Source organism: Vanessa tameamea, chromosome 21 (assembly GCF_037043105.1).
Source record: "Vanessa tameamea isolate UH-Manoa-2023 chromosome 21, ilVanTame1 primary haplotype, whole genome shotgun sequence".
Lineage (NCBI taxonomy): Eukaryota > Metazoa > Arthropoda > Insecta > Lepidoptera > Nymphalidae > Vanessa > Vanessa tameamea.
In genome coordinates this window covers 520,219-534,600 of record NC_087329.1, presented here as the reverse complement: position 1 = coordinate 534,600, position 14,382 = coordinate 520,219, and the positions used below count along the sequence as shown (strand labels likewise).

The 14,382-nt window shown below is 33.2% G+C and overlaps 1 protein-coding gene across 2 annotated transcripts; it reads right to left on the bottom strand.

The window, feature by feature from the left end:
* Positions 1-387: 387 nt before the first annotated feature.
* Positions 388-12,525, bottom strand: LOC113393704 (cytochrome P450 4c3-like). Of its 2 annotated transcripts, none has more exons than XM_026630725.2 (11): positions 12,354-12,525; positions 10,764-10,943; positions 7,660-7,766; positions 7,295-7,382; positions 6,713-6,898; positions 5,000-5,075; positions 4,358-4,619; positions 3,944-4,012; positions 2,997-3,171; positions 1,418-1,597; positions 388-610 (listed from the first exon to the last, which is right to left on the bottom strand). In XM_026630725.2, exons 2-11 carry the CDS (start codon positions 10,936-10,938, stop codon positions 420-422), a joined length of 1,509 nt encoding a protein of 502 aa, XP_026486510.1. In that variant the 5' UTR covers positions 10,939-10,943; positions 12,354-12,525; the 3' UTR covers positions 388-419. The 2 variants fall into 2 exon arrangements, with proteins under 2 accessions (XP_026486510.1, XP_026486511.1); XM_026630726.2 differs by having other exon boundaries at positions 12,350-12,371.
* Between the last annotated feature and the right edge of the window lie 1,857 nt (positions 12,526-14,382).

Below are 14,382 nucleotides of genomic sequence, written 5' to 3'. Positions count from 1 at the left end.
CCTACACATATATTCGAAGTAGCAGTTCCACACGAGTACATTCAGGGTCATCGCCATCGGGCGTGTACTGCAGATTCTAAATATGGTAATTTTCATTGTATTTTCGAGGGAAATAAATGTGTATTTACCAAAACACGTTTAACTTACTTCGTTACCGAGGATGCTGAGTTTCTGATGTACGAATTATACTTGAATATATTCTTTGTTTAATATAACAATTAAATTAAAGTTAGTTTTTTGGTAATATAAACCCTAAACTGGAACCAGGGCCAAATGAGTATTAGTAATATAGTATACGCTCCAAATTTTTCCTTATTACAATCCTTATATTATTCTAGTTTTTGTATAAAGCAAACTAAAAAGGTATCTTTCAGTAAAAACGCTCAATATTTTCAAAACATTTTACAGTGTTAATCATTTTAGCCGTGTTGTAACGTGAATCCATTAATCGGTCTTCGTTTTCTGGCCCTCAAGTTGTACCCGTTTGCAAATTTCACAGATATAGCTATATGTAGATCCAGATCTTCTAAACGTCCATCTGCTTCTAACTGTACTCTTCTTATCACCTTCACAATCAGCATTTTGATTAATGTCGTTGCGTATATACGCCCTGTTAAAATATAGAAATGTCAGTTGTTTTATTATTAATGTATATTACACGATATTTTAGCTAAGATATCTTGTAATATTGACTATTACTTAAAGCAAATACATGTTGCCGCCGATGTTCTGACAATGGCGTACGCCAAACTAACTTTTAATGAACTGCTTCATATTTACATTATCACAATTTTAATACGTATCGTGAGGCATCATGAAAGTGTTTGAAATTACAGTCTTTAAGACAAATCTGTACAGCTATTCTGTAAAAACAAACGTGGAACTCGTTGCAGAACACGATCGCAAATGTGATCATGATATTATTTTAGGGACACGCATAAAATACCGTGTCACCTTTAGTTGTTTTCCAATATCAAACTATATATATATGAAGTAAGTTCACGACTATAACGAATAGAATAGAATGATTAAATCTCGCCTGCATCTGATATACCAATATCAGAATTTAATGAAAAATTTATTTAAAATTTGATTTATATATACCTAATTGAAATCAATAACCCAACTTTCTGCCCAAAATTTAAAATATATATAAATAAATAATAAATAAATATTGGACAACATCACATACATTACTCTGATCCCAATGTAAGAAGCTAAAGCACTTGTGTTATGGAAAATCAGAAGTAACGGCGGTACCACAAACACCCAGACCCAAGACAACATAGAAACTAATGAAATTTTTCTACATCGACTCGGCCGGGAATCGAACCCGGGACCTCGGAGTGGCGTACCCATGAAAACTGGTGTACACACTACTCGACCACGGAGGTTATACTTATATATAAATACAAACCTAAGCAATCCATAGCTCCTAAACTAAATGGAATGAAGGCATTAGGATCCCGGTTCTTGCTGTTTTCAGGCAGGAATCTTTCGGGTTTGACTTTATAAGGCTCATCCCAATACTGAGCGTCACGATGTAATTCATGGATTGGAATTACAAGAGAGGTGCCAGCCGGTAAAGTAATTTTACCTGTAATATAAGGTAAAAATTATTAGTTTTTACGAAATTAGTAAAATTCGTAAGAGATCTATCACAAAAGTGGGTATTTTCAGTAGAGATTACAAAATAAGCTTTAAAACATTCAAATATATAGACGAAGTTATTAATCATATACTACAAAAATTAATCAGCAACGCAAATAATGTTGTTTCTGTTATAGAGGTAAATAAAACAACTAGACTAGGAAACGCAGTCCCGTTTTAAGCACAAGGAGCGCTTGCAACCGCATGCAGTTTTTTATGATATTTAATTTTTAGGACGGGCTAATGAACCACCGCTCTAAGAAATATTAAACATTCTTTACATCACCAATGCATCAACTTTGAGACCTAAGATGTCCCTTGTCCCTGTAGTTCACACACCCTTAAAACCGGAACACATCAATAGTTCCGGTGATGTTTGCCTACTAACAGGTAATATAAAAATAAAACAAAGAGATATTTACAACATAAGAAAAGTTACGAATTCATTGTCGGCTTCTTTATATAAAAAATGTCTTTATATACAACGTTCACACCTTTTTTAATCTGTTCAGGGTCATATATTAAATGCACAAGCTATTTAAGACATTTAATTGGATAAGTATTAATGCTTTATTGCTTAGAATCGTTTCGTAAATAAGCCATTATTTTTCGTAAAAAGTAAAGGACAAAAATTGGTTATTGTGTGTTATCCCTAAGAGATCATCCCTAAGAACCATCGCGACTTTTTTGTAACCTTTTTTAAGGTGGACAATACTTATTCATACATATAAGAGAGCTTATATATTTTTAGGCGATGGGGTGACGTGATATACCGTCTTGCTTTGCTGACCACATCGTGCTTTTTTGATGCCAATTTAGCTTTGCCTTCCAATTAACTGCGGAACTGAACGTGGCTCGAAACATCAATGCCAAGTATTCCGATACTACCTGAGGCGGCAATGGGAATTTTCTCAAATCGTGGATATACGACAAATGGTGATTTTTTAGCGGTTAATGCACGAATTTGTACGTCTATAAAGAAGTGAATGTTCCTGATATGCAATAAGTCATTGATATGCAGGAGAAACAGAGTGGGTAATAGTACGCAGCCTTGTGGAACACCAGAATTGACGAATTTTTAGTCAGAGCATGCACCGTCAATGACGAACTTGATGCTCCGATCTGCCAAAAAGCTGGTGATCTAATTGCAAAATTTAGGAAAAAAAACATTAGTTTTTAACTATCTATAATTGTGGATAGGTTTCGATCGTTTGTATCGTAGACCAGCATTAAATTATTAATATAGATGATATACTAAAACCTGCTCTGAATCGCGTTGCAACTTCTGACTTAATTAATTAGAATAGAAGAGCTTTTGTACTAATAGTATTATATAAACATATTACCATCATTGATGGTGATCTCCTCTTCAACCGTCCGCTGTATCATAGCCCCAATGGACATATACCGCAGCACTTCTTTGTAAACCATGTCTAAATTATTGAGCTTCTTCAATTGTTCTTCTGTGATGTGCTCGTCATGGGGACCGACGACTGCTATGATTTCCGAGTGTACTTTTTCCTGGAATTTTAAAATAAAATGCACGTGTCGTTTGGAAGTACTCCATGAAATTTTAATTTTAAAGAATAATTTCAGTCATTCTTGTGAATGAATGATGTAAAAACAGAACAAGACCAAGCAGTCATTAGTGATAATAACACAATAATAAAGCAGCGATCGCTTTTAGTGGACGGCAAGGATTGCCTTTTGTTTAATCGCTTTAATAGATTCTGCTTAAAGAATAATAAGGCTAGAATTATTCAACGCATTTAATAGTTCAATAAAGAGCTTAATATCAGTATTTAACGACTATTTGCCTATTGTATTTATCTCCGATCGACCGTTATTTCGCTTATGAAATTTATAACTATTAAATACCTAACATGGTCATGTTTCTACATCTAGGTATAGTTCCGCGAATTTGTTTTATACTATGTAGAGAAGATACTAAAAACAAGTATTAAGCTTATACTTAATATATAATTAATCTTATAAGAATTACAATTATAAAAGGCTGTACGGTTTTGCAGGCCCGAAGGCACCAATGATTCATCAATTACAACCATCCGACCAACCAACAATACTTGGTAGTCTCCCGATTCGGTGATGGTGAGTGCACTAGTATATTTAGGTCAAAGGGACCAATCTTGGATCCAATGTTTGCTGTCACATTGATGGTTAGTAAGTGGCTTAGATTTCTTACAGTGCATAAGTCTGTAGCCGTCTTCTCTTATAAGTTTGATAAAAACACTTTTTGCTCGTATCTTTAAAATGAATAAAATATTATATTCACCTGCCATTCTGGTAAATAAGCCAAAAATAATAGAACTGCGGAAGCTATTTTCGCCGATGCTTCTTGACTCTGAAATATTATAGGAACAAAATAATCAATAGAAAACTGTAAGCATAATAATATAGTTTGTGGTTGGAATTAAAAATTATATTTGTCTGGGCTACTACTTTTCCCCGACACAACTTTATGTTAGTCAAACTCAAACAAAATTATCCGCTCACAACCAGAACGTCTTGCGGGTACTAATATTTATAATTTCTCTTTTAATTTTATATTAATATTTTCTAATCGATCGAAAATAGTAAGTGAATCTGTTAAAATGTCATTTCTATAGTACTTCTGAGGGCCCTAATTGAATAAAATTTGTTTTAATTTTGATTGAAGCTTCTCAATCAATGAACACTGTATACTCACTGTCGTAAATAAGCTGAAAGATTCCAACTTTATTTCTTCATCAGGAAGTCCATTTAAGATAAATCTATCAACGACTCCCAGAGCGTCATCTGTGTCCGTCTCGCGTTGCAAAGCACTTCGTCTCTTTTGCAATATATCCGACGTCATTTCATCGACAATCTTAACAAAGTATTTCTCCTTCGTCTTGTTCCCCGTGAGCCAGTAAATTAGTGGTATTTGTAGCCACCAATGGGTCATTTTTGAAAATATTAACGAATACATACTGCAAATAAAAATTATAAAACAATTTCAATAATTAAAATACCTCATTACACCTTTTTGAAAATGGAAATGCATGCAAATTGATCAGCTTTTTTCAAAGGCTGATCAACTTCAGAGGCCATAATTACTGCAAATTCGGAGTAGCACTCTATCGTTTAATAGTCCGTACAGATGGATATTTTGCAGCCAGAATGCAATAATGAATAGACTAATACAGCGATTAAATAACAAATTAAAAGTAAAAATTTAAAAAAAGTAAATCACATAAATTCGTCGGTCCGTCCCTTCGGATTACAGCAGTGGTTCATTATTCACCGAAATATACATCAACATATAAATAATATTAATTTCATATTCATTTAAAAACAAAGTTGCGTTCACCTTTGCGTTTCAGCGATGACTTCATCAAGTTTTTTAATGTTTTCTGATTCTTCCTTCGAAAGACCCATTAGCGTTTCTGAAAACAACATTATTTTATGACACAAGACATAATTAATTTGCAAAATCCTTGTTTATGTACATATGTATATGTTTACATGAATATCACAAATACATATATTTTCCTTAAATGGCCACACTTAGGTATGTCATTACTTCTAAGAATTTCTTATTAGTGACACTATTGAATGGTATAATTATATAGTATGTGTTTTAAACTGCCAATGTCATGTTTATAATAAAAAAACAGGAGATTAAACGGTTGCAAACTTTGAAACTTTGGAACCGAGTTTTGAAACCGCTCCTCGTGAGACCCTGAGGATCTCAGCATGAAGTTATATTTCTCAATATAATAGCTATTTAATGAAATAATTACTTTAGTTTACCGTTCAAGCAAATATCTGTTCGACTTAATATAATATTATAATTGACATGAGCAGAAATAATGCAAACCAACACGAGTTATTTAAAACAACAATATACGTAACGCTAAATAAAATAATGCAAGTAACTAATTGTCGCCTGCGGCTTCGCTCGCGTTAGGGCTGGCTGTCAGGTGTTAGGCGTAAAAAATTATACGTCTATGTTATTCTTCGCCTTGGAGTTCAAGCTTGGTTTATACCAAGTTTCATCAAATTCGGTTCAAGGGTCGGGCCGTGAAAGAGCAACAAACAGACATACTTTGGCATTTTTAATATTTGTATTGGTGTAATGTATTTTGTCCTTTTATGATTGGATTAGGTTGTCATATAATATTTTTATATTTTCTTGGCGATTAAAATAATATTATTATATTATTAGATTTACGACGCGAGCGACGTGGGTAGGTTCTATACGGATACCATTTTAATGTTAAATCAAAATCAAAATATACTTTATTCAAGTAGGCTTTTACAAGCTCTACAAGTTTGATTTCGCACTTTTGTAGCTGACTGACTGTCGTAGCTGTGAATGTGTCGAAAATAATAGTGACCGACTGTTAGACACTAATCACGCACATTATTAAAGGAGAATGAAATTTCGCGTGTTAATTGTGGAAAATATAAGGCCACAGATCCTAGTTCCTGGGTTCAAACCCCAGGTCAAGTCAATAAAAAATATTGGGTTTTTCTGTCAAAAAAGTAACAGTGTCTCAGTAACAGGCCGGAGACTGGAAGTTAGAATTATGTGTCTCGGAAAGCAGCAAGTAAAGCCATTGTCCTGCGCCTGAACTCTTTCCGATCGTATCGGATTTGTGATTATGAGAGTGAGGGAATACAGAGTTCTTCCATATTTGCGTACACATTTGTGTACTAAGAAGTTGCCTGGTCTCCCTTGAGATCCGCCGACGTGACAGAAACCGGTCAAGACGACATCAGTGCGTCACTTTATTTAGACGTATAAATTAAGACCATGGCAATCATAACACTTTTGGGCTACACGTATCAAAATTGCCTATCAGCGTAAGATGATGTTCAACATTTTGCAAGTGAGATATGAAATGAGATGTTAGTACCGAATATCACAATGTTTATGTTAATAAACGAATGCGTGATGGCAAAGTATTATATTTAATTATAAAATGATGCATTATCTCTTGCAGCAAATGTATCAAATTGCATTGAAATGCATGTAATCTCAGGTAATTTACGATGAAACTGATATTATTATACTCACGGCATACACATTGAGTGGTGCAAGCGACTACGTCGTAGTAAACATCAAACGTCATCTCTGGGTCCTTGTCACTTAAAACTTTAGACAAACAGGCCGCTTCTTGATTGAATATTTCACTGAATACTTTAATTGATTTCTTGTTGTATGATGGGGTGGCTATTTTTCTGTACAAGCGCCATGTCGGTCCTACGGTGTAAATGTATGAATTAATGACACTAGATACTTAGATACTTTCTACTCCATGATATAAATACTATACGTATAATAAAATTGGAGTGTCCGTTTGTAATATTAAAATAACCGCTTTATACCAAATGCATATGTATGTATACACAGTACATATACCAAAAATAACATTTTTTACGGTGTATAATAATATTATTATATAAAATGGTAAAATTATTTGTTTGTGTGTAGGGTGTAATCTCAGGAACTAATGATCCAATTGGAAAATGTTGTCACTGGTATAAAGCTGTGTTATTCCTGAGTGCTATAGGGTATAGTAGTTTTGTTATTATCCGAACCCGTATGAAGCAGGGTGGGTCGCTAGTTTGAACTTTAAATACTATGCACAATCCTCACCTCCTGTCAGAATTCCACGTCCAATAAAAGTTGTCATGAAGTCGTAAAGGGGCCCCTTCTGATTTACTTTATTGCTTGTCAGCAGATACTAAAGGAAAAATTAAATTTCACTTTTGAGATTATATAATATATTGCATGTTTAGGTGTATGTGTGGGAAATAACACAAAATAATATCAAGGAGTTTTATTTCCGATTTTAATTAGAGAAAATTAAAATTACACCATCAGACAGATTCTATCTTTTCCATTTTCAAAAAAAAAACAGTTGCACAGTACAGCTGCGCAACGTTTAAAAGTTTGGCGTTTTTGTTATACTTATTTGTTTTTACGTGAAGTAAACTATTACTTTTTCAAATCATACATACCTTTACATCTGTCGGGTTTTTCACACAAATATTCAAATCTGAGCCCAGCCAAAACTTCACATACTGCCCATAATTGCTTAATAATTCTTCTATTTTAAGCAGTTGTTCTAATAATTAAAAAATAATTAATTTACCTTATATACTATAATTGAAGACTTTAACATGTTATTAGATCTGTCAGAATAGATAATACGTTTGCTAACGGTATTTCCGCGCCAAATCGATTCTGATTCTCTGGACGAAAAAAGTAAACAGCGTGTCACTCATTGGAGGCAATAATAATTAGAGTTGTTTTTTCAAAAATCAAATGTTAACGATTTACAGAACAGATCTACCACCAGGCTATTCTTATTGAATTGACTTATTGTATATCAATCACTGTATATTATGTTTTGCAATATCTAACGGAGTGACGCAATGGTGATTGTAAATAGAGTTTCCTTATATAAAATAAATCTGATTTATTCTACTAACACTAGGACAAGAAAATTGTTTCTTACAGAATAGGCATATAGTATGATTTTTTTATGATATAGGCAGGCGAACGTGCAAATGGGATAGCTGATGGTAAACGGTCACCACAGCCAATAGACAATGGCGCTGTAAGAAATATTAACCATTCCTTACATCGCCAATGCGCTACCAACCTTGGGAACTAAGATGTTATGTCCCTTTTGCCTGTTACACTGGCTCACTCACTCTTCAAAACGGAACACAACAATACTGAGTACTGGTGTTTGGCGCTACAATCTGATGAATGGGTGGTACCCAGGCGAACTTCCACAAAGCCCTGCCACAAATAATAATTATTAGGTGATTAGTTACTATAAGACACCATGACTGTATGTATATATACGTAATTAATGTACATATATATTTCAACTTATAAATACTAGATGGCGTTATGTCAAATTGTAGATAATTCTAAATCGTGATGGCAAGATTCGCTAATTGTTTGCATATAATATTTAGGATTTTTTTGAATAAATATAGTTACCAGTGGCACCTAATAGTTTTATTAGTAAAACATTAGTATTGTGGAGCAACCTTAGGATCGACTGAGCTAGTTGTTCAATGACTATAAAATATTAATTTATTATAACATCTATAAGATCTATTTGATGTATTGCAGAAATAATTCTTTAAGACGTATTCCGTTTATTTTTCCTTAATCCTTTTTATTTTAATAAGTTCCAATACATTTTGTGCAATTTCGGATAAATTACGGATTTATAAAAATAGGCACTCAGGCACTGATATTTGTAGGTTTAATGGTGGCAAAAATTATAACGATTATACTTGGAAAATGGGGAAATCCGCCAATATATGTAACAAACCTTCAACTTTCAAATGTCCTTGCATATAGCCTAGAGACGTGAAATGAATATTTTTAGCAAAAGTGTTTTATTCCAATGTTATGTTTTAGTTTCCTTAAACACAATATAATTACAACAATACTAGCTAATGCTGCGTTTACACACGCGTGAAACCTTACTGCTTCGTTAGTATGAGTAATTGCATAAAGTAAAGAGGCTATAAATATTCTTAATAAATGAAATACCTCAAGCAAAGATTTTTTTCGATAGTGACCGATAGATTATGACAATTATTTTGCGTAATCTTAGAGAAACGGGAGACGTACCTACTAAAATATTACTAGCCTAAAAATAATATTTTACCTCGATCTCTATTGATTACAATTTATATACTTAGTTATAAATGAGGAGACTCTTTGTAACGCCTAACTGGATCGACTAATCATAAGCCAATGCTCATCACGCTCCTATCTGAAGATGCGTGGTTTCAGTGAAAGTCAAATTCAGAAACCATTATTCAATATAGAAGTGTTACCTTAATGTTTGTGTTCTTCAAGTTAAGGATTCACAAGGAAATTGCTACTACTATACTTGTTTACAAAATTTAATTGAGTTTGTTATCTCAACCTTACCGATTAATCTCATTCGTCTTCTCCATCCTACGTGACATTGGCGAAATAATCTGAGCCCTGTCGGCACAACTAAAAGCCATTAAACTAAGAATTGAATTGAATTAAATAGAATGCTACACTTGCTTATTGATAGTCAAAAATCTACCACCGGTTCGGAAATTAATGTCACGTCGAAAGAAACCAAGCGGGATTATTTTTTATTTTTTTTAAATGTCATTTTTTACAACTATTGATTTCATGTACAATAATAATAATTATATTTTCGTTATTCGTAACAGCCTGGAGGGGATCATCCCTTTCTAAAGGTGTGCAATAACTAGTAGGTAGGTAAATCGTATAGATTTACTCATTAACAGTTCTTTGTAGTAGAAATCATTTTTAATAATAATAATTTATTGGTGCAAAAATAAATATTACAAAAGAAGCTTATATATATATGAGTTTACAAAATAAGTATTACTATTGTTAAACATTACTATTAGATAAGTACTCTTTTACATGTGGTTTGGCACTTTAAAACAAGTAAAACTTAAAACAGTGTAGCTGTTCTAATGGCAGTTTCACCCGTTTCAAATTTAGAATATTGACATGACAAGCGTCACTTCCATCATCTCATTTAAAATAAAAGACGGATTCTGTCAACTGTATTTACATTGAAAACCGTTACTTTTTTATTTTAAAGTTCTCATTCCTTCGTATGCAGTAGTGTGATTCTGTAAGAATTCACTTTACATTCATGAAATGTTGACAATACATACGTTGATACATTTCTTTTAAACTTTGTAGGTACTTATGCATCATAATCCATGTTGCATATAACGCTGACGTTTTACCTACGCCCGTGTTTTGCGACGAGTTTCGAGATTGTTTTTACATAATATCTCTACAGATCCACGTTGCAATGGAAATGGAAATTGACTAATTAATATTAAAATCGTATACATCAAGTATGGGACATTTTTAAGCAGAAGGTTTTCTTTGGTTTTCGTTTGATAAACGTACGTATATTTAACTCACTGTAAAATGCCACCAGTGCATGAACTTCTTTACCGACAATTCAAATTCAAACAATTCTTATACTCACAAATTAAAAGTGGAAATCCAACGTGTACCTGTAATAAGCTATGTATTATGTTTAGTTGATAGCTTGTCTTACCTTCTGGATGTGCCATGAACATTAAAGCGTTACCTAAAATAGGTAACGCGGGAGGTCCAGGCACTAACGCCGCTAGTTCCAGCATCCGACGATGTCTCCACCTCCAATAAATCCAGTACAATAATATCGGTAATGACACAGTCACACTGAGCTTCAAGACTTCAAACATTTCCATGTTCACTAAAAGCAGTTAGTTTTATTATTATTTCATACATAATCATCGAATCGGCAAATACGTATCTAAGTTTAACTTGATTGCTACAAGGGAATAGAGATATATGGAGAGATTTTAGGGGTATGTTCTTAAGGATTCGTTAAAATTTAGATCAGTGCAGTCTATGTTTTGAACCTTCAAGAAAAGAGCGTACTCTTTCCTGAAAGGCCGGCAACGCACCTGCAAGCCCCCCGGTGTTGCAGATGTCCATGTGCGGTGGTAGTCACTTTCCATCAGGTGAGCCTCCTGCTCGTTTGCCACCTATACTATAAAAAAAAAAAAATGTTCCATGGGTCTATGGCAATATTGGTCATATCACCTACATATAATATCGTTACCCCAGAGCAACAGTGGGACAACACATACGTACAAAATATAATGAAAAATCTGTGTAGTGTTACACCAGGATATCTTTTCTATTCTATTTACTATTACAGTTATTGGAAAACCCACTACAGAAAACTACATGTGAAATATACTTGAACACACAAAAAATTGAAGATGTCTAAATGTTGCTCTGAGATGAGATGTTTGGGTGATACGAGGTACCATAAGTATAACACATATTTATGTACCTATTGATATATGAATTTACATCTAGTTATAATAATCTATTTACGACATATATATATTAATTTACTGAGCTATATAAACTAACTTAACACTCGGTGTACTCAAGTTATATTATTACAAGACTGGAGCGTATTATTTTATAGCGAGGATAACTGTATGATTATTGTTTACGTTTTTAATAATCTTATAATATTCATGTGATATATATTGTATAATTAATTTAAATTGTATCAATTAAATACTTCGTAGTACTTTATAAATACACTGGGCCATTACGATTTCGATTTTTGGTGAAATGTTTTTTGTTGGTATAGTTTAACAGGATTAAATGGTTTCGATAATAAAAAAAAAAAAACGAAAATATCCTTAAAGTTCAGTTGCCAAATCATAAATTTGAAAAAAAAACTTACTCTTTAATTATCTAAAATTCAAATCATAAACAATTTAGTGTCGAATTAAGTGTAAAGCTGCCTCTGGTTCGGAAAGTAGATTCTACCGAGAAGAACCGGCAATGAACTCAGTAGTTACTCTTTTCCGCCATTTTAATTACAGATTTAAAAAATTACATTTTTATTTATTCTGCCTAAAAATCAATAAATGCAAAGTCCACGCTTTTATATCTATAAAAAGTAATCATATAGGTATATAAAAAAGAACAACTTAATCCGTTTGAAAAAAAAAATTCCAATTTCGAAATATTAACTTAAAGAATATATCGTATTTTAGACAATTTGGTTAATACATAACTTGAATTAAAAAATATATTAAACTTAGTCAATGTAACTGCTACATATACTACCTACCTTATACTTAAAGTAGATATTGTTTCGTAAATCTTGAACCGCCACTTTATTTTTAAACTCGAATAAACAGAATCTGTGCGTCAGTCACCGCGTCAGTTTTACAATGAGAGAGATATGAAGTAACTATTAGACGAGGTAGGTAATGGTTCAGTTACCGTTCAAATGATATATTTTAGCGGCTACGTAAATACAAACGAGCCGAGAGGGTGCGGTGGAAAGAACATTTTAAACAAAGATGGCGGATTATAATTTAGGCAAATATAAATGGTTATACAAAACTGTTTTCTGTGCTTAATTTGTGCTCATTCATCGGGATAACAGTTGAATAAAAGTCCGCCAAATATTTATCCAGTAATCCGCACGGGGACCGCTTAATGGAATGGGGTCCTAATCTTCTCTTCAATAAAACTATTCCAGCAGAACCAGAAGGACATTAACGGGCTTCCACTGCTTCATGTATGTCGATCTGTTTGTGTGCAATAAAGCTGACAAGGATAACGTTATTTATTTTTATACAATATTTATAATCAGCTTCAAGGACAGATATGTAGTACGGAAGGAGAGCGATTTCAATATCTCCTGACGGAAATTCAACAGCAGCTTATAGACGAGGTTAGGTTCATCTGCGCAGAAGATATTGGATCATTCTTTATTCCTTCACCTTTGGACTCCGATAGGACGGCAATCCGACATCTTGGCAGGAGCTCCGGTCTTCCACTGAAAAATCGATTACATGAAAATAAAAAAAATAAAAAATTATTATCAGATCTAGGATTCTAACTGGCAACCCGATATTTATAAGTTACTATTTTAATGAGTTGGCAGGTCATTTTAGAAACATTAAAAATATGTATATTTATATGTTTCTTTTTAACGCGGCATTTGTGTGTAAGAACGCGATAAATTCATAGCCTACTGAATCTATTTTCATTCACAAGTAACGTTTAGGTGTATAATTTATTAATGTTTTCTGTAAATTGACTGAAATATGACAACGATTGCTGAAGATGTTGAAAAAAAATCATGCCGACTGGTTTTGCAAGCGCGGTGCGTAAAATGTAATATAAACTGCGATATAAATGTTTTATTTAGACCCTTATTCTACCTGTGCGAAGGGTAGTCAAAGTCAAAGTCAAAGTCAAAAATCTTTATTCAATATAGAAGTGTTTAAACATGCTTATTGACAGCGGCGGCCTTACCCATTGCGAGGCTCTGGGCGGTATGTCTTTGCGAGGCCTTTGTTTGGTTTAGGTATTTGTTATGTTTGACGAGAGATGATAAAGTTATACAAATAAATAAAATTTGTGTACTTTTATAATATTTTACATCGAAAGAATTACAAAATTAACAAATAAAGAATTATAATTTTTTAAATTGATGTTTTTGGCGTCTTCCTTAGACTAAAATCTTTAATTAAAGCATGGGCCGAGAACTATGCTATTAAAAAACCGATCTTCAAGTGTTTTGAGGCGCGATATTATCAATTATGTTCTGAATTAATGAATTAGTTAACTAACTTTACTTTAATTTACTGTTATTTTATAACCTTAATAAATAATTGGGGATCAAAAACAAAAGTTTTAAATAAAAAATCTATTTCAATTTTGCTTGGATTTTTGCGCGAGGCCCCTGCAAGAGCGAGGGCCCCGGGCGATGGCCCTGTTCGCCACTCCCTAAGGCCGCCGTTGCTTATTGATAGTCAAAAATCTACCACCGGTTCGGAATTTAACACCTCGGACCTGAGAAGAACCGGCGAAATAAACTCAGCGGGATATTTTTCTTTTTTCCATTTTGCATGTACAATAATAATTATATTTTAGTTATTTGAAACAGCCTGGAGGCGAACATTTCATACCCAAGGTTTGCAGTCAACTAAAAAGTCATTAGTGTTGTAATATCCTTTAGCACACAAACACTCTTTAACGATTCTTTTGAATTTTATAATTGAATAATTTCGAACGTTTTCTGGGATCCTGTTGTAAAAACGTATACATTGCCCCAAAAAAGAGTTACTAACCCTGTGTAATCG